A 24,159-nucleotide genomic window follows, 5' to 3' on the forward strand; every position below is an offset into this window, starting at 1 on the left:
TTGCTAATGTTTTCGTTATGTTTTTAAAGCTTTTCAGCTGCTTTGCTTCGTAACGCTTGCACCAACAATGTAGCAGTGGTCCAATTTTCTGCAAACAACTAGGGTAATGCACCATAAAATGATGCTTTGGCAACAATTTCTTATCAGGGAACAAATGCTTGAACAAACTGTGGTGCTCTGCAATCAGGTGTTTCAAATAAATGGTAATACCAGGGGATATAACTGAAGAAAACACTATACTGTCTATCTGAAGCAATAAAATGAACAAATATCAGTGCTGATCATTAGGACACACAATATCTCCAAAAATAATGGGCAGATAACGCAGTAAACACCAGCTCTGAGTGGCATTTAAGCCCAAGTCATTGGAACCCTCTCTTAATTCTACACCAGGAGGTTTGTTGTTTTGTTCCATAAAGCCATAGTTAAAACTCTGAATTCTTCTGTGCACTTCTGCTGATGTGGTGTAATTGCCAATCAGGTGCTGAATGAGTAATTTCATCTCATATTGTGCAATGCCCTCTAATATATCATGCATAATATCAAATGAAAAATTTGCAGTGATGTGAAAATATTGCAAATAATTTAAAAGGCAAGACTTTTTTACTCCCATTACATAAGGAAGACTGGGATTGCTCTGCATGAAGTTCTTTAGTTCGCATTGGCATCCTTGAACTATCTTCACTGAACACTGTCTGAAAGTCCTCTTTCTCTAGTAGGCAAAAGCGGCAACAGTACCTAGCACTAAACGATTCCACAAAACCAAATAGGTAATGGACATCAAGGTTGTCACCAGTAACTTGGACAATGGTTTCATAAACTGTATGATCAAATAAAGGAATCTGAATTCCATTGGTTTCCAATGTTGAGATATCATGGACAAGCGGCTCTAGTATTTTATCAAACCCGTATATTTTGATATCTTGTGCATAAAATAAAGCGACTAAATGGGTATTTAGTGAACTGGAGTTGTATTTAGGAGAAATACTTCTAAGGGTAGAATAGAGAGCTCTTACTTATGTATTCCTCGTTTTGATCCAAGGGGGTTTACACATTCAAATTCATCAAAAAAAAAAGTTGGATCTGAACTGCATGCCTTTGTTTTGAGAAGAGTTCATGATTCTCCATCGTGTATGTCAAAGAAAACCTGTTTTTTGTTGTGAGTCTCTCGCCATCAAATCTTTAATTTTAGTGTGCTTATAAATGGACTGTAATGTCTCTAGAATTGGTATATATACATATTTATCCTTAACAATGGTTTGGGCAAAGGTTCCAGTTGTTCTGTTATACCTTGTAGCAAATCTTGTTCCCAGAACAAATTCAACAGGATCTATTTTTCCCCATTTCTCTGAAAAGTAATGCATTCTCTTGCTCTCAGTGTTCATTGCCACAAAAGGATTTAGCATTTTTTCAAAACACTGGTCAATTTGTGACTCAACAATACTTTTTTTGGGCTCCGCTAAAGATAAGCTGTTTTTCACAGATTCTCGAGTTTCACTATGAATGTCTCCAATCACTTCTTCTAAAGCACTAACAACATAGTTAATAGTTGTCTCTGCGACACCAGCAACTTTAAGTTCAGTTACCACTGTTGCACAACTGTCTACTATATTTGTTTAGGAGTACAAACTCACAGTTTGAATTTGTGTTTGGTAAATCACCTACATTCCCTATTAAAATGGAGTTGGCAGTGGATGAGCTTTCACCAAAATCGAGGCATGAACTGTCAATTGCACAACATTTGCTGAGATGCTTTCGTAATCCAGAAAAACTATGGTAAACATGTAAACAACCTCTTTGAGCACATTTTAACTTAAGTCTTTTCCCTGAACAAAGGCCATGGACTAACTTATAGTGCCTTATACGGGAATTTCCATCGGCATGCCCCCTTTTACAAATAAAACAAATCATCTGGTTACTGGAGCATTCTAGCTCTCAACTCAGCCACTCTGGGATTCACCTCGGTGACTTCAACATCTAGATCATAAACAGTGGTTTGCAGAAAGCTATACACATTGATCAATTGCTGACAGTATGAGGTGTCAAAGACAAAGTGAGCTTTGAAAAGCTCATCAACACAGGCCAGTGAATTAGAGGCTTTGCATGGTAGAGCATGTTGGTCAATTACAATAAACCAACTCTGGATCCTACTTTTCTTTGGTCCGACACCAAGTAGATACGGCTGGAGACTTTCTCCAATTCCATCCAGGTGCCCTTGGATACTTGTACCAGTCTGTAAAAGAATGAAAACATATTAGAGCCAACGTGGCCTAACTGTTAATGTCAATATGCAACATGAATGAAGATGCATTGATGTCTTCCACTAAAGTTTCTGTACATACTTCTAACAGATTACAATAGATTGTTACTAAGTTTGTGTGAAGTAGAAAAGAATGAAAGAATTTGGAGGACAGATGATCTTCAAGTACCTGTCTGAGAAATAAGCAAGTTCAGGTCACACAGTAAAGGAACAGTATAAAAAGTGTCAACTGATCTGCTCTATTCACCTTGATGAATTTCACAAGACTATCGCATGCTTGTATAGCTGAGATTTTTCCAGGTGTTTCGCGGCCTTGACTTGAAGGTGGCAAAAGGTGAACCAGAATCAGAATTGACGACATGTCGCTGTCCCAACCTGGAGACATGGAAAACAAAGTAATTTCTTTTAAAGGCCTGTAATTTTGGTTTTTAGCTAGAAGGTGTTGAACATACCATCCTACTCAGTTTCACTTGACTTAACATTACTTGGAAGATGAGCCTGTATAAATACATTAACTAGTATTACAGTATTGACTAATTATGAACAGTCTTGACTACAGGTGTACGATGTCATACAGTATGCTGACAGTATGCCAGTAAGACATAAACCATGCTTTTGTTATTCAGAGCTCCAAATGAAAACAATTTCAGATTGTAAATTTGCAACTCCTGTATGTGGCCCTTGTGCATAAAATGGTAGATCAGGGTAGAAATGTTAGAGCAACAAGTGATTTTCATACAGTTTACCCATTAAGTCGGTATGAAACACGCATGTCTAATGGGTAAAGTTGTGACCACATCTGAAACTTTTGCCATGAATGCTTAATCACATCTTAGTTAACTTAAGCTATAGCACAATATAGTTACCTTCTTCAACTTCATTGGCTTCAGCATTTTGGATGAGGTCTTGGAGCTCACAAGTCTGTGTGAGGCCATGGCTCTGGGCAATAACCTTTGGTTTTATGCTGGTGCACCACTTCTCCAACAACTTTGCAGAGGTTGCATCACCAAATAGAAGTCTAAAATCTTGATCAATCTGCCAAAGATAATAAAAGTCAGTACCACAGTAGGAACTAAGTTTGTTTACCGAACAAGTCTGTTACGGCAGAACAATAGAAATTGATTTTATCTTTATAATTCTCACATACCAAGCCTGGTATATCCTGGAATCGTGGGAAAAATTGATAGAATATCAGTTGACTCTTTAGGGTCGTGAAGCAGCTTCTGGCGATATGCCAGCGTTAACCTCATCTTTTCCTTTACCACTGCCTCGTCGGCTGTATGCTTCATCAGGGCAAATGCTTTCTGACAGTGAAGTTCATCGTTTAACAAACTATCTCCTTTGTGGGGATACCTTTCAGCAGATGGCCCTCCTGAAATTGTTTAAGACAATATGAAAACCACATTTGTAATTCTTTTTATTTTTAAAGCACAACACATTAACACCAAAGAAGATAAATGACAGAAAATAACATGGAAAACATTAATATATATCCCAGAATGACATTTAAATTTGCCAACCGTTAGAGATTATGAAAAACATGTTCACATTCAAAAAGAAAAGCAATTATATTTTGTAGAGATACTATAACATGTGACCTCATTCTCACTATAGAACAAAAGAATACTTCAAATAAAAGACACAAATGTTAAGATGAGTAAAATAATTCAATAATGCAAACGTTGCATATTCATTTAAAAAATAAATAAATAGTCAAGCCTTGCAGCCAAGCACTGATTAAACATCAAATCTTGCACCTGTTTGTGGTTGCCACTGGCGTTTCTTCCGACCCTCCGATGCTTCTTTTTGCAGAGTTTTAATTCTCCATGCCAAAAATCCACTTCCATCTTCTGCATTGTAATAATGCTCCTATGACCATAACAAACAGACCTAAAGGTTATACATTACTAGTCTAAGAAAATAATATTTATTTTGCAAGATGCAGTAAATCCTCCTTCTGTAAATCAAATAGATTGAAAGGCAACAGCTACTAACATAGCCAAGTTTGCTCCTGGGGTCAGCCAAATTTGGGAAGAGAGAGATGATTCCCTTTGCATATTGTTCCCTCAAGTGTTGCAAAGGCCTTATTCTACACACACAAACATAAACCAATTACAACCCATAACATCAGAAACATTAATTTACAAGGTAATGTATAAACAACCTACCCATGTTCATTTGTCAAATGTGCTACCAAGATTTTTACCATGTCACGTCTTCGGCTATCTGACAGACTTTTAGTGCGAGCGTATTCACTTGCAATCTTTTCACCTCCAGGGCTGGTCTTTAGGATATCTTCGATCATCTGAGAGAGGGGATGATATAATATTGAACAAAGATGAGAAAATAACAACTGGCAACTGTATATAGTTCCAAATATCTTTAATTTTAAGTAGTTACATACAGGGAGTGCAGAATTATTAGGCAAATGAGTATTTTGACCACATCATCCTCGTTATGCATGTTGTCTTACTCCAAGCTGTATAGGCTGGAAAGCCTACTACCAATTAAGCATATTAGGTGATGTGCATCTCTGTAATGAGAAGGGGTGTGGTCTAATGACATCAACACCCTATATCAGGTGTGCATAATTATTAGGCAACTTCCTTTCCTTTGGCAAAATGGGTCAAAAGAAGGACTTGACAGGCTCAGAAAAGTCAAAAATAGTGAGATATATTGCAGAGGGATGCAGCAGTCTTAAAATAGCCAAGCTTCTGAAGCGTGATCATCGAACAATCAAGCGTTTCATTCAAAATAGTCGACAGGGTCGCAAGAAGCGTGTGGAAAACCAAGGCGCAAAATAACTGCCCGTGAACTGAGAAAAGTCAAGCGTGCAGCTGCCAAGATGCCACTTGCCACCAGTTTGGCCATATTTCAGAGCTGCAACATCACTGAGTGCCCAAAAGCACAAGGTGTGCAATACTCAGAGACATGGCCAAGGTAAGAAAGGCAGAAAGTCGACCACCACTGAACAAGACACACAAGCTGAAACGTCAAGACTGGGCCAAGAAATATCTCAAGACTGATTTTTCTAAGGTTTTATGGACTGATGAAATGAGAGTGAGTCTTGATGGGCCAGATGGATGGGCCCGTGGCTGGATTGGTAAAGGGCAGAGAGCTCCAGTCCGACTCAGACGCCAGCAAGGTGGAGGTGGAGTACTGGTTTGGGCTGGTATCATCAAAGATGAGCTTGTGGGGCCTTTTCGGGTTGAGGATGGAGTCAAGCTGAACTCCCAGTCCTACTGCCAGTTTCTGGAAGACACCTTCTTCAAGCAGTGGTACAGGAAGAAGTCTGCATCCTTCAAGAAAAACATGATTTTCATGCAGGACAATGCTCCATCACACACGTCCAAGTACTCCACAGCGTGGCTGGCAAGAAAGGGTATAAAAGAAGAAAATCTAATGATATGGCCTCCTTGTTCACCTGATCTGAACCCCATTGAGAACCTGTGGTCCATCATCAAATGTGCGATTTACAAGGAGGAAAACAGTACACCTCTCTGAACAGTGTCTGGGAGGCTGTGGTTGCTGCTGCACGCAATGTTGATGGTGAACAGATCAAAACACTGACAGAATCCATGGATGGCAGGCTTTTGAGTGTCCTTGCAAAGAAAGGTGGCTATATTGGTCACTGATTTGTTTTGTTTGGTTTTGAATGTCAGAAATGTATATTTGTGAATGTTGAGATGTTATATTGGTTTCACTGGTAAAAATAAATAATTGAAATGGGTATGAATTTGTTTTTTGTTAAGTTGCCTAATAATTATGCACAGTAATAGTCACCTGCACACACAGATATCCCCCTAAAATAGCTAAAACTAAAAACTACTTCCAAAAATATTCAGCTTTGATATTAATGAGTTTTTTGTGTTCATTGAGAACATGGTTGTTGTTCAAATTAAATCCTCAAATAAAATTAATCCTCAAAAATACAACTTGCCTAATAATTCTGCACTCCCTGTATAGATGTAATTCAGAGACAAGATTGGTGATCCTTTCTTAAGCAAGATGTTCCTTTGCTTGATTTTTTTTAGGAGGACTTCTAATCAAAATTGCTTTGTCGTCACCTTCGGTATCTCCTACTGAGCTTGAGCTTAAAGAATCTTCAATATAAACCATACCTATAGTCTGATAAACTGTTCATACTCTTTTTATATCATGTTATACAGCTATTGGGAATTAGTACAATGGACACATTAGTCTATGCAAAAATAAATTGGTGAGTATTGCTGAAAATAAACACAAAAATGTATAAGCATGTAAAACATTGTACCATCAAAACATTCTTTGCCTGGGATAAACAGTTGGCAATTTCAGTGGTGTCAATTAACGTTTGTTACATTTGTAATCTATATATTAATGATTTTATTATCATAGTGCTATGAATTTATTCTCATGTTGTTAAGACTTTATTCCTGTAGTGCTCTATCTTTATTCTCATATTGCTACAAAAAATATTTTATTATTATTATTTTTTTAACAATCGAAACTTAAATTTGATTCAAATCTTTGCTATAATGCAACACTTCTTTTTTGGCCCTTCATAGGAAAATAGAGGATGCACCTCTAAGTGCGCTTCAGTGACTGGAGAAGGGTGAAAGGGAGAGTAATGATCGGTTGAATTGGGACGCGCCCTTCTCCATGGTCGTTTGAGCCCCTCCTATAAGCGAAGTTGAGTATTTTCGCCACCTCTCTGCTGTCAAACACTCACAAAAAGTGCAGGCGAACAGTTCACACGGTCTGTAAGGGCGGAATATCGGATTAACCCGCGTTGTGAGGTCGGTAGTTTTGTGTTTTTCAGCATGCACTCAGACGCAGTGGAGAAATCCGCGTCACCGAGAAAACGGATCGTCTCGCGCGCGATGAGCGAGGAAGAGTCTCTTCGACACATAATAGAGGTTAGATACACACACACACACACACACACACACACACACACACATATATACTGCTTATCCATAGAATAGGCTTTTTTATCCGTAAACTAATTCCTAGAAAATTGTTTAAAAAAAATAAAAATAATTATATGGCTATGGAATTGTTTGTGTTGGGATGTGATTGTTGATCCCCACGAATCAGATCCCTCCCTCTGTTAAAGGCACAGCTGTGTAATATAGTTGAAGAAAACATACAGCTGTGTTCAAAGAAGCCTCGTTTCTGTTTTTTACGAGTAACGAGTAGTGACGTCATCGGCAATTATTACGTAATAAGCAGCGGCACTACAATAGAACGCGCCCAGACTTCACAGGGACTGGATATCCTGCATTACCAGTCTTAGTTGTACTTAGTGTAAAAAAAATAAAAATAAAAACAAACTAAATATTATTTTATATATATATATATATATATATATATATATATATATATATATATATTAAGTAGCTTGACTAGCATGCGTTTCCCATGGAGATGTAAAGTTTATGGCCTGTTTATGGCGTTTCTAGGTGATGCTCGATTGCTCATTAGCACATCAGACGACTCTGCAGCTCTTCAGCTCTCTGGGGCTTTCACCAAATCAGCTGAAGCGCACACAAGGGTTTTACTCATTTGCATTGTCACAAAGAGCCTGGATAAAGAAGAGCCCCTATCATACTGAACATACATCGACTAAATGCCCTATTAGTTATTTAAGCAATCATATCGACAGAGATGTCACTCTAGCCAAATTCCAGCTATACTAGTACAATTCCGGTTATGCGTTTCTGGAGTTTTGCTGAAGAGTTCTCTATAGGTGAAAGATCTGGACTGCAGGCAGGCCAATTCCTCACCCGGATTCTTCTACTACGAAGCCATGCTGTTGTAATAGCTGCAGTATGTGGTTTTGCATCGTCCTGCTGAAATACAGAAGGATTTCCCTAAAATAGACGTCGTCTGGAGGAAGCATATGTTGGTCTAAAACTTTATATACCTTTCAGCATTCATAGTGCCTTCCAAAACATCCAAGCTATCTATATTGTATGCACTTATGCACCCCTATACCATCGGAGATGGTGGTTTTTGAACTAAACGCTGATAACACGCTGGAACATCCCCTTCCTCTTTAGCCCAGAGGACATGCCGTATGTGATTTCTAACAAGAATGTCAAATATTCATTCGTCTTAACATAGAACACTTTTCCACTTTAAAACAGTCTATTTTAAATGAGCCTCGGCCCACAGGACACGACGGCGTTGCAGGACCATGTTCACATGTGGCTTCATTTTTGCATGATTGAGCTTTAGTTGGCATCTGCAAATTGTGTTTACTGACAGTGGTTTCTGGAAGTATTCCTCGGCCCATTTGATAATGTCAATGACACAATCATGTCGATAAGTGATGTAGTGTCATCTGAGGGCCTGAAGATCACGGACATCCAACAAGGTCTTCTTCCTTGTTCCTTACACACCAAGATTTCTCCAGTCTCTCTGAATCTTTTGATGATGTTGTGTACTGTAGGTGATGAGGTTAGCAAAGCCTTTGCAATTTGACATTGTTTTTAAATGATTCCACATTTCTTTTACAGATTGGAGAGTCTCTGCCCGTCTTTACTTCCGAGTGACTCTGCCTCTCTAAGACATCCCTTTTATAGCTAATCATGTTACAGACCCCTGATGTCAGTTAACTTGATCAGTTGCTAGATGTTCTTCCATCTGAATATTTTCAAAATCTTTGGCTTTTTCAGCCCTTTGTTGCCCTGTGCCAACTTTTTGGAATTCTGTAGCAGGTATCACATTTGAAATGAGCTCATTTTCTGCATAAAAGTGTAAAATTTCTCAGTTTAAACTTCTGTCATGTTCACTATATTCTGTTGTGAATAAAATATTGGCTCATGTGATTTGAGAGTCTTTAAGTTTTCATTATATTCAAATTTAAAAAAACGTCCCAACATTTCCGGAATTCTGGTTGTAGAGAAATAGCAGAAAATGTTGTTTCTCGTTGTTTTGTTCACTACAGCAAACATTCAGAACACAGTCGTACAAAGTAGTAGACAAGACAATATTAAAGTGCCTTGGGAAACACAAAGTCAACATGCAAAAAGTCACGATAAATGTACATTATAGAGCTCTGCTTGATTAGTGAGCTTGGGTGGATCATGAGCCGATCCTTTCTTTCTCCAGATTTTCACCTTTCTATCAATTTGGTAGAGGTTAATCTAGGTTCCAGAACTTCATCATCATTATGTACTGTATTTTCCGGACTATAACCCGCTACTTTTTTCCCCACGCTTTGAACCCTGCGGCTTAAACAACGAAGCAGCTAATATATGGATTTTTCCTGGGTTTTTCCCGGTTTCACAACCTTCAAGACAAAACACTGAGCCCCATAACATTAGACCAATAAAATTGCCGAACGGGTTCAGGTGAACCAATTAAATTCTTTATATTAAATAAGATGCGCTCCCACTGAATCGGGCCACACTACATCATAAATATGGATCAGGTTCCTCTGACGTTTGACCTGCCGCTCACACGCATTTTTATTTTCCATTTTTGCTCTTCATTGAATATTGGATTGTGATACCTTCTGCCCTGCCCTGTGCAGGTTGTTGGTAATGTCTGTTGTTTTTTATATACAATGTTTCTGTCATCAATTGCTGCTGATTTCATTTTCCTTATTTGCCTTAACGTATTTGCTGTCTCGTTGCTAGTACCAGTTATGAACGAGTCATTAGATTTTTTTTCTGGGCATTCCAAATGGCTGAAGTCGCAATTTTTTCCACTATTCCGGTCTTGGCTTATCTAACAGGGCACATCTGGGCAACAAGAAACACCCACCCGTCACATGTTCTAGTATTTTTTAACACTTGGAAACTAGAAGGACTTACATCGAAGAGGTTAATTTTCAGTTGTTAAACACAACTAAATGTAAATGTATCAGGAACTGAATACTGAAACTAATTTCATTTGCAGTTTGTAACACTACAAAATGTGGGAAAAGGGTGTGTATATTTTGCCACTGTTACTGCCTCTCTCTTACATATGTGATCTTACTTCTGTGATGTTTTTTGTGTGCCAGGCTGAAGAGTCACCCAAGCGCGTAACTCGCAGAGAAAACCGATATGGATCTCTCAGGAGGGGAGACACAAGAGAAAGTCAGGTAAAACAATCCAAAAATCAGTATAGAATTGTGCCTTTATGTCCACCTGTTAATTAGATATCAGATATAATTCGTATGACTAGTGTTTGTTGTGAGTCATGGCAGGGTGTAGACCTGGGTTTACAGCTCTTGCGCAATAATGCACTTGTACATGTTTCTGCAGTATTTGTCATGAGAACCAAACAAAATACATACAGGTTGTGTTTCTAGGCTGCAATTTGGTCAGAATGGTTTAGAAAGCACAGTTAAATACTATAAAATAATTCACATATTGAAATATGGACTTTTAGATCAGTGCAGAAATGATAGTCAAGCATTTGACTGACTTTATTTACACATTTACATTCACAATGCTAAACATCTGTACAGAGGTTGTAAGCATTTCTTAATATTTCGGTGATGTAACGGAACAGGTACATTGCAGACATTGGGCCTTTGATTACAAGCTGTATTGATGAGGCGTATTGTTTTGCTATGACACGTGGCTATCCAATGGTTTGGCCAAAGTAAAACTAAACTTTGGGTCAAGATTTTACACATCTTTAGAAAGAATCTCTTTTAACTCAGCTTAGACACAGCAACTCAAAATGGCCACTGTGTATTTGTAAGTACATCAAGTGTCCAATTTAGAGCTGTGTTGTGGCTCGAGTCCAATTATCCAAACTCGAGCCAAGTTGGTGCACACTGAGAAGTGGGCTGTTTCTCACTTGCCTTTGACTTTTTTAACAATTGCACATTGCAAAAAATGCTGCTTTTAGGCCAAACAAGGCTATTGCTTCAAATAAATAAAATATCAATTACAGCAAAATGTTTAGAAAACACTGAAAGGGAAAAAAAACATTTTAGTTAAACAAAGAGAATGCAGATGTTTTTTTTTTTTTGTTTTTTTTTATCTGTCGTTACTATCTATTACTCAATAGACAAGGTAGTTTTTGATTTGGTGAACAACAAATCTTATAGACAGAAAATAGCAGCCTTTTGGTGTGTATTCAACCCAAACTATTCTAATGTCATACAGTTGCTGATGCCACAGTTAATAAATCTTATGCAATTTTATGCAAGATTTTCAACTTGCTGATTTTTGTCTCATTTAAACATTTTACATGGAGGAATCAAAAACTGATTCATGCAATATTCCAACTTCCCAAGCATAAAATCACAAATCACATGCTTTTGCTGTATTTGCTTGCTGTGCTTGTTAAACAAACTCATTTCCAAATCAAAAGAAAGAATAATCCTGTGCAACTTTGGATAGTAAACATTATGTTTCTATTATGCATTGTGTTCCGCTTATTACATTACCTGACAGTAGACTAAAACTGACATTAAAAAAGGACTATATGAAACCAGATACAGCTAAACGGATTAACAGAATTCATTCTTGAACTTGACACCAAAACATAATCATGAGTGTTTATACAAATCTATCTGAATACGCTTAATCGCATAAGAATGCTTGCACAGGGCACAGTTCCATAAGAGACTAAGCTTTATTGCAGTAGAAGGTAATTCTATGCACAATGTGTAATAAATAAGAATAAATAAGAAAATCCTAATATAGTGAATCAAATTTGGATGTGGTATAATTATGTACAACCTTATAGTATACTTTATATTTTGACTTTTATATAATGTTTATTGTTCAATGTGTATGCATGATTTATAAGCTTATTTCCTTTTTTTTTTTTTTTTGCCTTAGTGTGAAGATGAGCCTGCAGAAAACACATCCATGGTATTTACATTGCGCTTCTACTTAACCTGAATAATTAATTCATTATATTATAATGTAGCCTGTGTGCATCAATATAAACAGCCTCAAATACTATGATGATGGAAAAGTATTGATGTGTGACTTGTAAGTACCTTTACTATTTAATACGGACCGTAGCAAGCATTCGTAGCATGAAAAGCAAACATCTATGAAATACGTTCGAAAAGACCAACAGAAACGACTCAGTGTGAAAGAAGAACCAGGGCAAAGTGGCAACCATTTTAGAGTGTTACTAAGTGCACTGAAATGTCTGCACTTTAAACTTTCACTTGGTTTGCACCTCTGATATTTCTCTTACTCAGGAAAACAGAGGTTTTTTTTTCAATATGTTGCTCACTTGCAAAACATGTGATCAGTCAGGCTTGTTTTAAAACGACAAGTGTGGGGCAGTGCAGTGTACAGCACCTAACAATGCATGTCATTTTCCCAAACAGCAAAGACAACAAAATGTCAGTATGGCCACACATTCTTAAGCATGTTTATGTGGCACTTTTAGCATAGATTATTGATTTTAATAATACCAGGCAAAGTAGACAAATTGTACATCATTTCATTAGTCCATTAGGTAAGTAAAGTACCAGTGAGCTCACCAAGCCTCATAATTTGGTTTCTTGAAAACCTACAATGTAATTTAATCCCAAAGAGGGCAGCCGACACCTACGGGTTTCCTGTGTAGGAGACACCTTAGTTTTATAATTTTTTAAATACCTTTATAATTTCCAGGTAAAGCAGGTGAAAAAGCTCACATAAAACTTCACGGGTTGAAAATTCAGTTCAGTGAAGGACATGGGACAGGACATGGGACAGGACATTTATTAACTGGATGCTATTTTGATAAAAAAAAAATATATATATATATATATATATATATATAACAGAAACATAAATAAATGTATGTTTTTTGTTAAATGGGTGGTATTTTTTCTGTAAATGGTAGACAAAAGCAAAAACAGTGGTAAAAGCTTTCACTATGTAACTATGTAACTGTTAATACATTTACCAAGCACTTATTTGTGTTGTGGAAAGCTATGAATAAATCTGCTTGTCCTGGGTGCTCAGGCAATTGATTTGTCAAGCCCTGTAATATATATATATATATATATATATATATATATATATATATATATATATATATATATATATATAAATATGGTATAGACAGGACAAAAACTCCTTCAGCTGTTGAGCAGTGAAGATGACATTATTTCAGAATTGTTCAATTGTTTATAAATTGTTCTCTAATTTTGATCGCCAGTGTATGTATATATATATATATATATATATATATATATATATATATATATATATATATATATATATATATATAAATCCCAAATACAGAAGTACATTAACAGGGGCAAAGTAATTAGAATTGTTAATGCTAGCTTTACCTCATAGGTTAAACTGGAATCATTATCGTGAACTGGATCATACTGGATTCTTTTAAAAGGAGCTATGACATTACTACTGACATTAGCTGTGATGGTTTTTGCAATTTTACTTAATGATATTTCTAAAGCAACTAGGGAATGAGTTCCATTAGCAACCAAATCTATTTAAAAAACTGTTTTGATATGTTAACTGATTGGTAACAACTCTTTGAAGTAGCCATAAGAAAATTAGCTACAATAATCTATATTACTGCACACTGTACTGTACATATGTAAATAGTGGTCGATTAGACAGTGACATTGAAATCATAAGTTGGCTGTGAAGGAATGAAATAATCTCCAACAATTACCCCTCCTCCCAGCATACTTGCTCCATAGGTAATTTGTTTTGCTTCTAAATCCATTGCACAACAAACACAGTAACAGTTTTTTATAAGATTTAACATTAATCACAAAAAATTTTCTTTCGGGTGGGTTATTAGGCTCTCATACCTGATGAACTCATCATATTGGACTCATCAACTTCACAACCGAACAGTAAATTGCAACCAATATATTTTCTGCAGATGGAGCTGAAACAGAACTATGAGATGTGCTTAGCAGAGCTACAGAGCGTCGAGCTGCGGCAGGAGGTGTTGCTTTTCCAAGTAGATTGTCTCCAGGATGCCCTTGAGGGAGCTGAAGAGATGCTTATTGAGACCAAGAGGGAGGCTCATCAATACAGCATGGTACCTGCAACAGGTTTTTCTTATCGAACAAGTATAAGGCCTGGATCTATTCCATGCCAGGGCAGAAACAATCACATAGGGATCTTTTTACCTGGGTACCTTCTATATCAGCCAAAACAGCTATGTATTTGGATTTGTAATACGCAACACTTTTATTGGTATGTTATTATTATTAATGTTGTAGTTGAAAACCAAACATTCGTTGTAATATTATTTGTAGCTCCAAGAATTGTCTTTCACATCTCATTCTCCATGCTAAGTTGGGTTTTCCCTCATAGATAACATTCTAGAAAACCTTTCTTAAAAAATATACAGCAGTAAGTCAGTTAGAACATACACTCACTGTTTACTTTATTAGAAACACTTGTTCATCTCAACATTCTTGCAGTTATCTAATCAGCCAAACATGCAGCAAAATGCAAAGAGATCATGCAGAAACAAGTCAAAAGCCTAAGGTAATGTACACGAAACATTAGATTGAAGAAAAGCTGCAATGTTTGTGACTTTGGAGGTGATAGGCTGGTTTGAGCATTTCAGATCTTCTGGGGGTATCTTAAACGCCACAGTCTCTAGAGTTTACACACATTGAAAACAGTTCTGTGGGTGGAAACAGTTTGTTGATCAAAAATAAAAAATGCCAGATTAGTCTGAGCTAATAGATATAGAATATTTTCTGCACAAAATATTGATCCTTCAGGTGGATAGTTTACAACAGCAGGAATCTCATTAAAGCTGTTCAGATTTATGAAAAAACCTTATTCTTGTTCATGGCTGAGAGGAATGGTACCTAATATCATAGCCCAATCACCTCAAGGGTTGATGTTTCTGCATTTTGAAATGTTTATCTCCTCACCATGGAGGTAGAGTGTGCTTATCTGAGCTGATATAAACCGTCTGACAGCTCAAACCAGCCTGGTTATTCCACTCTCATCTCTTTTTATCAACAAGGTGTTTTAACTTGCATATCCTCCACACACAAGATGTTCTTTTGGTTGTTGCATGATCTTGTGTAACTCTCGAGGTTGTTGTGTTTAAAAATCCCAGGAGACCAGCAGTATGCAAAATACTCAACCAAGACATCTGGCACCAAATTAAATGCCAGAGTTAAAGTGACAGTGATCACATTTTCCCCTATTCTAATGTTTGATGTGAACAATACCAGAAACCTTTTCCTGAAATTATCTGCATAATTTTATGCTTTTTGCTGCTGAATCAAGACTGATTGGATAACTGGATAAATGCGCAGAGGTACAGGTGTTCCAGTCAAAGTACTTAGACAAGTAAGTCTAAGTTGATCAATTTACTGCAGTAATAATGGTTAGAAATTGTCTAACCATCTGGCAAAGTTGGTTATGTGTTTCAGAAGGTAGGTAGATTTTTCAGCAGGGCTGCCACTTAACCACCTATTGTGTCTGAGACTGCATGTTGCTAGTACTGTATATCATGTTTTCCATTATATACCATTCACTACTGAGTCTGGACTCACAGTACGGTTAAAATTAGTGTCAGCCTCTCCTCCATTTACATTTCATTTTTCCTTGGTATTATCTGCTCAGAGTATTACTCATTTCCAACAAAAAAACAACCAGCAGGGCTGTGACTAAGCACAGCTTATTCAGCTGAGAGTTTTTCTTGGCTCAACTACACACTGTTTATTTCTTAGCCTACTACTCTGTCTGCTAACTTTGGGGCTTGAAATGGTTTGCCTTCAACATAACTCTTTGTTCTTTCATGATACATACACTGTATTGTCAAAAGTATTCACTCAGCCATCCACATCATTGAATTTAGGTGTTCCAATCACTTCCATGGTTACAGGTGTATAAAATCAAGCACCTGGTCATGCAGACCGCTTCTACAAACAGTCAAACAGTCAACTATTAGTGGTATTATAAAAAAAAGTGGATGCGATTGGGAACGGCAGCAACTCAGCCACGGAGTGTTAGGCCACGTAAAATCACAGAGCGGGTCGGCGGATGCTGAGACGCACAGTGCACAGAGGTCGCCAACTTTCTGCAGAGTCAATAGCTACAGACCTCCAAACTTCATGGGGCCTTTAGATTAGCTCAAGAACAGTGCGTAGAGAGCTTCATGGAACAGGTTTCCATTGTGGAGCAGCTGCATCCAAGCCTTACATCACCAAGTGCAATGCAGTGTATCGGATGCAGTGGTGTAAAGCACATCGTCCCTGGACTCTAGAGCAGTAAAGACGTGTTCTCTGGAGTGAGGAATCACGATTCACTGTCTGCCAATCAGTTAGATGAGTCTGAGTTTGGCGGTTGTCAGGAGAACGGTACTTGTCTGACTGCATTGTGCCAAGTGTAAAGTTTGGTGGAGGGGGATTATGATGTGGGGTTGTTTTTCAGCAGTTGGGCCCTTAGTTGAAAGGAACTTTTAATGCTTCAGCATACCAAGACATTTTGACAATTTCATGCTCCCAACTATGTGGGAACAGTTTGGGGATGGCCCGTTCCTGTTCCAACATGACTGCGCAACAGTGCACAAGGCAATATCTATAAAGACATGGATAATCAAGTTTGTGTGGAAGATCTTGACTGGCCTGCACAGAGTCCTGACCTCAACCAGATAGAACACCTTTGGGATGAATTAGAGCGGAGACTGCGATACAGACCTTCTTGTCAAACATCAGTGTCTGACCTCACAAATGCGCTTCTGGAAGAATGGTCAAAATTTCCAGCTTCTCTATGCTATGCTCACCGCCTCAGCATTGTCTAAGAATATACTGTGTGACTTAGACATCACCTTGAGTGTGTAGCTATGCAGATACCATCTCATTATGCTTAGCTGTCATCTTTAGGTACTTAATTCAAGTCAGATTTGACCCAAATGGAAGACATTTACGTATGTCTCTACTTGCCCACGTCCCTCAACCACACAAGATGAACCTCTATCTAGGTAAACTAATGACATGGCAGCAGACATGGCTCAGTTGAAATTTGTGATTCAGGAGCCAAGGCAACAAATTAAAACTGTAATATTCTCCAACAGAAATCTCCTTATAGTCCACTGACTAGTGACTATTCCTGTACCTCAACAGATATGTGAGGAAGCTAAGTCTGCAGCTATTTCCTTTAGCTAGCATTGATTGTCATGAGAAAGTTATACTGTCATGTGAACTATAATGACCTGCCTTGACTGAAATGGGTTAGGGATGTCCTCCTATCAAAGGTCTCCAGTCTGAGTGAGAGCTACATAAACAATGTCTACATTACTTTGTCTGTGTCCCAAGACATTTATGCTTTTTTAATGCGAACTTGCATAGTACATGATATAAAATCAAGACACATGAACCAGCTTGTTTCTGGCATTAAGTCATTTAACACCTACAACAGACAACAACCTGTTTCATAAATAGAATCTCGTCAGGTGAGTCCAGAAATCTCTGTTTGTGTAACAGACAGACAGCAGAGGATGTTTGCACACAGAAAGAGTTTCTCATATCTGGAAAAACAATCTGGTTTTTGGGGTGGCTGGTAGATGCACCAACTGACATTTGTGGCATGCCACACACAGCTGGTATATTTTATTGCCTGGCCAATACAAATGGGCGTTTTTCCTTATTTAAATGACCCCAATAAGATTATGATGAGCTGGGTTGTATCTTCAGGGCCTGCCCTGAATCACTCCAGATAATATGTACAATATACAATAAATCCTAGCTCACTGTTCCTTGCCACAAAAAGCCAGCCTGTGTAGTTCACCATTTATTCTTTTTCTTTCGGCTTCTCCCATTAGGGGTGGCCACAGCGTTGCCTCTTTCAAACCAACTACCTGCATGTCTTCCCTCACCACATCCATAAACCGCCTCCTTGGCTTTCCTCTTTTTCTCCTTCCTGGTGGCTCTATCTTTAGCATTCTCCTACCGATATACCCCATGTCCCTCCTCTGCACATGTCCAAACCATCTCTATCGAGCCTCCCTCACCTTGTCTCCAAAACGTCCTACATGCGCTGTCTCTCTAATAAACGCATTTCTAATCCTGTCCATCCTGTCCATCCTCGTCACTCCCAGCGAAAATCTCAACATCTTCAGCTCTGCTACCTCCACCTCCACATCCTGTCTTTTACTCAATGCCACTGTCTCTTAACCATACAGCAACGCCGGTCTCACCACAGTCCTAGAATTTTTCCCTTTCACTCTTGCAGATACCCTATTATCACAAATCACTCCTGCCACTCTTCTCCACCCACTCCACCCTGCCTGCAATCTTTTCTTCACTTCTCTAACACACTCTCCATTACTTTGCACTGTTGACCCCACTATAATTATTAAAATATAAAACTGTAAGGATTAATTTATTGTCCGTTACAATCAAAAAGTAGTACAGCAAAAAAATTAGTTTAGCTGTTGTAACTGTTGTAAGCTAGGTCACTTCCTATCTCTATACTATCTCCCTACGTTTATCTATCTCAAATTCTTTCTTATCCTTTGTTTTTCCTGTTGCCTTTAGGAGCTGGAGCATGAGAGGGAGCATAGAAAGAAGTTGCAGGACACTGTTGCATTGCTGATTCAGGAGTTGGAGCGGATAAAGGAGGTAAGAGAGAATGCTAGGCTTGTAATGAGGACACTGCGCTCGCCTGCCTGCTTGCATACAAGTCAGAGGAAACAAATTTAGATTCCATATTGTTGTGTAATTAAGATTTGTCTAGTAGCTGTGTAAAAAAAGTTATTGTAATGACAGACCATGTGAAAATACAATCAGGTCTTTTTTAAAGCATCGTTATACACTGATCGGGTGTAACATTATGACCACTTACACATCCTTAAAGTTGATGTGTAAGAAGCAGGAAACAATGGGCAAGAGTAAGGATTCGAAGCGAGTTTGACAAGGGCCAAATTGTGATGGCTAGACGGCTGGGTCAGGCTCATTGATGCACGTGGGGACGAGCTTCTGTAACTCAAATTGTTGGAGAAGTTAATGCTGGTTCTTAAAGGAAGGCATCGAAATATACAGTGCATCACAGTTTGTTGCGTATGAGGGCGCATAGCCAAAGACCAGTCAATTTAAGGCAGATGGTCATAATGTTATGCCTGTTCAGTGTATAGTTTTTGTAGTTTATCAGTGTATTGCTTGCTGCCAATATTATATATAGACAGTATACACTGAACTTTCTGTATACCCATAACAATGAAAACAGTTATAAAATGTAATTAACAGAATATTCTGAAAAGAAATATTTAGCAGACACTTTTTCATTTTATTTGTTTCCAGACATTAACATTCTTACTTTACCATACTTTATAATTGTAAGTAAAATATAATTATTTATATTTATTCTTAGTAGTAACAGAATGATAAGCTTAAAAATAAATTACTTAATAAAGTTTCACATTCAGTTGGACCACAAACATCTGACCATTCAGGACAAGAAGTCATATCATATTGCCTGTCATATCAGAAAGTTTCTATTATTACAATAGCATTCAGAGAATTTAATCGAGGCTCGACATTTGCAATGTTTTTCTGGGTGTAGTTTCACAGGAAAGGGCTGTATTTGTTTGAAAATCTGTGAAGCTATTTTTAGGACACATAGCATTTGGATGACTGAACTGGAAAGACAGATATCAGTGAAACTGCAATCAGAACTGCAGTAATGCTGCGCAGTCCATTCTGGTAGCTATAATCAAATGATGGTGTACAGATTTACGCAAGTTCCTTTTGTGAAATAATAATATATCTGTTAAAGCACCATGTGACACTTGTATTATGAGACAGCCTACTAATAAGAATAGTTTGAATTTTGAATATAGCATTTTATCTGTGCTTCATATCAGTCAAAATAAAAAAACAGAAGTAAATGTAAAAAAAATAAATACAGTAAGGATTAACAGGGAGCAAAAATCTGTACAACACTCAGTGGGTTTGGGGATCAATATTAACACTGGTAAGCTGTAAAGAAAGTGATGACATTACAGATGTTACTGTTGTGTGTGGTAAACGTAGCAAAACAGCAAAACTTTTGGTAATGGATAGACCCACAGCAGCCACACTGATGATTACCACAGTAGGTATAGAAATACATTTGGTCGAGGCTTTGCCACCTGCCTGTCTGGTAGGTTGTGGGTAGACCTGAGGAGCAGAGGGCGATGAAACAACATGCTTAGAGAACTATCCTACCACAACTAGTATGCTAGTGTTGCCTCCAGTCTCTGAGAGATATTCAGGTTAGCCCCCGACTTACAATTGAGATGCGTTCCAATGACCTTATGACATGGTACATGGCCTACCCTGGAATCTTAAAGAATAGTGATCAGTGTGCGGTAGTATAGTGTAATTTGTTAATAATTTAACAAATTAAAGTACATAATTTAGCAAAACAGAGCAATTAATTATTTATTAATTAATAATTAGGCTTCGAAACACCAGAAACACAGTTAACGCCTACACAGGGAGACACATACATCCTGGCAACCCAATGTATTGTACAAAAATTTTATTTATTTATTTTTTTTCCACACCACCATCATCATCATCGTAAAATGGAAAAATCTGAACCATTTGTGTTTTGGGAGCTAACTGTATATGACAAAATCCACCAAAAGGTGAGGTAATATTAGTGGTTGCAGGAATCATTCTGACATTTGTCTATGGATCTTCGATTATAGACAATATAGAAAAGAGTATTGTAGCACATTAAGTGGTGCAGTCTGCCCAAAACATTAGTTTTTTGTAATTAATGGTACTACATACTACTACATGGTAGATTTGCTTTTGATCATAATTGTTTTTTCTTTACTTTCACTAGGAAAGGGTTTCAGTTCCACATGAAAGTATAATACAAGACCAAAAGGAAGCTGGTGATTTAACAGATAATCCTAATCCTGCTGTCAAAGTGGATGAATGTGCACCTGAAGACACACAATCAGTAGACACATCTGCACAATCTACAGGCTCTACAACCAGTTTGGCTAACTTTGCCTCTGCAGTATATCTGCTTTTCAAGCACAAAAGAGCTGAGCAAAATTCCTGGAGACAGGCTGCTTTGCAAGGAACTTCAGTGGACGAAGATGCTAAAGCAGCACGTGTGGTTGGGTCTGAAGAGGCCTCACTGAAGGAAAGCAACCAAAATGCTCAGGATGCTGAAGATTATGACGAGAGCAGTGGCTATGAAGATGCACCATCAGATTTCTCGCCTGGTTCCTCAACTCCTGATGGGGCTTCCGATGCAGCGTTGCCAGAAGATGGTGAGAGTGAACTGAAGAATGGCAATGGGGCCAGAAATTTGAAAGAACCAGAAGGCTGTCTCCTTTCTTAAACTGCAGAAGTGTGCAATCTTTCTGAGACTGATTTTAGTATGAATTTCTGTGATTTTTTTTAAATGGCTAGAGGGCATTTTACAATTAACTTTTAGTGAGATATTATTTTTCATATTCATTTTATATGTCCTTAGCATTTTTACTGGCTGTTGTTTTTTTTTGTGTGAAATCAGTGGGCTGGATACCAGAAATAAAAGATTACCAAAACCTCATTCTCCAGAATTAGAATGGGGAGTGAATTTGTGGATTTAGAAATGCAAAATCTACAACTGCCAACCGCTGCCCTCTTCCCCCAAACATGGCCTTTACTTTTGTAACTATTCCTTACAAATTTTCTACTTATTAATTCTTACATATTTGTAACTTTAAGATTGTGTTCATAATCAGCTAGACGTGTCAATATGAAATCTTCACATCACAATAGTTACTTATAAAATGATCACACTTTTTAATATTATCACTATACTGTATTAAAGCAGCATTTCCGTCCCATTTATTTACTATATTTATCTCTCGCTTGGTGAACACAATTAAGGAAAATCTGCTGCCCTCTTTAACTTGTGTCCAAGATTTAAGAACCTTAAAAGACGTCTGTCTTTACACTGCCTACTTAACGAGATAAACTTCATCCTAGGAGTGTTAATGCTGCATCGAAATGCAAGAAACATGGAAACTGAAATCTATGTTGAAAAGCTGATGTTTAAACAAGGCAGAAAGAATGGATATTTATCTCGGGTATCTTTAAATAGTGAGCTAACACCAACCTGCAGTTAGCTCCATAAATAACCTAATGAATTAAAAATGTATATTTTGCACATTTAGAATAGACAATATACTATTTGTCCTGGCAAAATCATTTATCAAGCTGCTTGAATTACAAAGCAGGAATGCTGGACATAATCATTCATCTTTAATAACTAGTTTTTCCTGGTCAGACTGGTGGTAGAGCCAGACTTATTCCATGAAAGAAAGCACCCTGGATGGGGTGTTGGTAGATTGCAAGGCACTATTTATTCACAGGGGCAATTATTTGACACTGAGCAGCTCTTTGAAACTTTATTGCTGTACATTTACTTAAAAAGAATAATAAACCTATGTTCAAGCATGAAGTTCACAGTCAACAATTAAGGCCTGATACTAAATACTGCCTGAAAATGTTCTCCTTTATGTATAGCCTGATTCAATTATATGACTGAATTTCCACTAATTATATTGTGTGCTCGGTATCACTGTTAAGCTCATTGCTAGAGTGCTGGCTAAAATGGTCATTGACTTTATTTTATAATAAGTAAGCAAGAGCATGAACTTGTTTCACTTTACTTTCCTGATACTGCGTGTTTTGACTGTCTTGCTTTACTTACTGCATTTCCAGAAGCATTTAGTATTTTCTCAGGGTAGATTTAGACACTGATTTACAGAAAGCTGTTATCTAGCCGGGCAAGATCGGTACGTCTCTGATACGTCAGGTGAAATGGCTTGCATGATTTTAGTTACTTTATATCAGTTTATCTTTTAGCAGGTTCATCTGTGTGTCAGTGGAATCTGAATCAATCATTCTAACATTTAAAGGACATTGATTTTGATTAGCTGTTCAGCATGTAGACTGTTATTTCTTGCTTTATAACAGAGCTTGTTAATGAAGAAAAGACGCATGCATGTTTTCTCAAAGTTGTCAAAAACCTGCATGGTAAAAATGAACAATATCTGGCTGTAAATAGTCTGTAAGTGTCTTAATATTCCCTTTGAATGGTTACATTCTTATTTTTTTCCTAATATTTAGTATTGTTACACCCCATAATCTATCTATTGAACTGAACAAGGTCTGACTGTGGTTCTCTGTTGATGGCTTACTTTATTTTGAATGAGGATAGTCAGAGGATCTAGCATTTCACTGCATGTCGTACTCTGTATGTATGTGTATGTGACAAATAAAATTTGATTTGATTTAATGATCTGTAATGTGCACAATTAGCAATGTCCAAAACCTACTTTGATAAGCTTTTGAGAAGAGATAGAGAAAGTGTGAGAACTTTAACCAGAATGTTCCTTAGAGCAGCTTTTCCAAGATTATGGCCTTTCAGTGTTTTGAAGGAAGAACAATTCTTCATAATTAGAACCTGAACGTTCTGAACTGTACCTGAACATCAAATGCTTGGATTTAAACTTTTGCACAACCACTGAACCCCCACGGCTCTTAATTTTCATGTGACTGAACAATCTATCATTAATAATCATACATTCCTTTGATATTTTACATATAAATGTCCTGTGCCTACTGTTTTTACCTGCACATATGCTGTCATTTTTATTCAAGAATACTATTGTGCTGATGTTCTGTCAAAAATAAAACTTTTTATCACTATTTCTGATTTATTTACTTTCTATAAATTCGCTACAAACAAATGTTATTGGTGCGAATGTTAAATACAAATAAACCTGAGAAATATAATGTATTGCTTGTCAGATTCATTACCTATTTTCAATAACCACTATATTATGATCACACCTGTGGTAATTCCAGGGTCTATGCCAGGAATCCTGGTTGTAAATCAGTTTGACTTCATCTGACTTACACCGCAACACACTACGGAACACACATTCATGCTTATTCATAACTACACTCATTTACCAGCTATGATCACTTCCTCACTCAC

The 24,159-nt window shown here is 37.4% G+C and overlaps 2 protein-coding genes across 5 annotated transcripts in view; one reads left to right on the forward strand and one right to left on the reverse strand.

Annotated features, from left to right (window-relative positions):
- Nucleotides 1–1,417: 1,417 nt before the first annotated feature.
- Nucleotides 1,418–24,159, reverse strand: part of LOC124402555 — a 129,190-nt gene continuing 106,448 nt past the window's right edge. For all 4 annotated transcript variants that reach the window (XM_046875665.1, XM_046875664.1, XM_046875662.1 and 1 more), the window contains 7 exons: nt 4,429–4,565; nt 4,256–4,349; nt 4,018–4,129; nt 3,408–3,632; nt 3,127–3,295; nt 2,508–2,635; nt 1,418–2,233 (listed from right to left, as the gene is read on the reverse strand). In XM_046875665.1, the coding sequence (XP_046731621.1) occupies nt 3,291–3,295; nt 3,408–3,632; nt 4,018–4,129; nt 4,256–4,349; nt 4,429–4,565 (573 nt within the window). In that variant the 3' untranslated portion in view covers nt 1,418–2,233; nt 2,508–2,635; nt 3,127–3,290. The remainder of the gene's footprint in view (nt 2,234–2,507; nt 2,636–3,126; nt 3,296–3,407; nt 3,633–4,017; nt 4,130–4,255; nt 4,350–4,428; nt 4,566–24,159) is intronic.
- Nucleotides 6,909–23,867, forward strand: si:ch1073-456m8.1. The gene is made up of 6 exons (XM_046875660.1): nt 6,909–7,158; nt 10,257–10,337; nt 12,037–12,069; nt 14,066–14,227; nt 18,699–18,782; nt 20,995–23,867. Exons 1-6 carry the CDS (start codon nt 7,063–7,065, stop codon nt 21,502–21,504), a joined length of 966 nt encoding a protein of 321 aa, XP_046731616.1. The 5' UTR covers nt 6,909–7,062; the 3' UTR covers nt 21,505–23,867.

The sequence above is a fragment of the Silurus meridionalis genome, chromosome 19 (genome assembly GCF_014805685.1).
Source record: "Silurus meridionalis isolate SWU-2019-XX chromosome 19, ASM1480568v1, whole genome shotgun sequence".
In the NCBI taxonomy this organism is placed as follows: Eukaryota; Metazoa; Chordata; class Actinopteri; order Siluriformes; family Siluridae; genus Silurus; species Silurus meridionalis.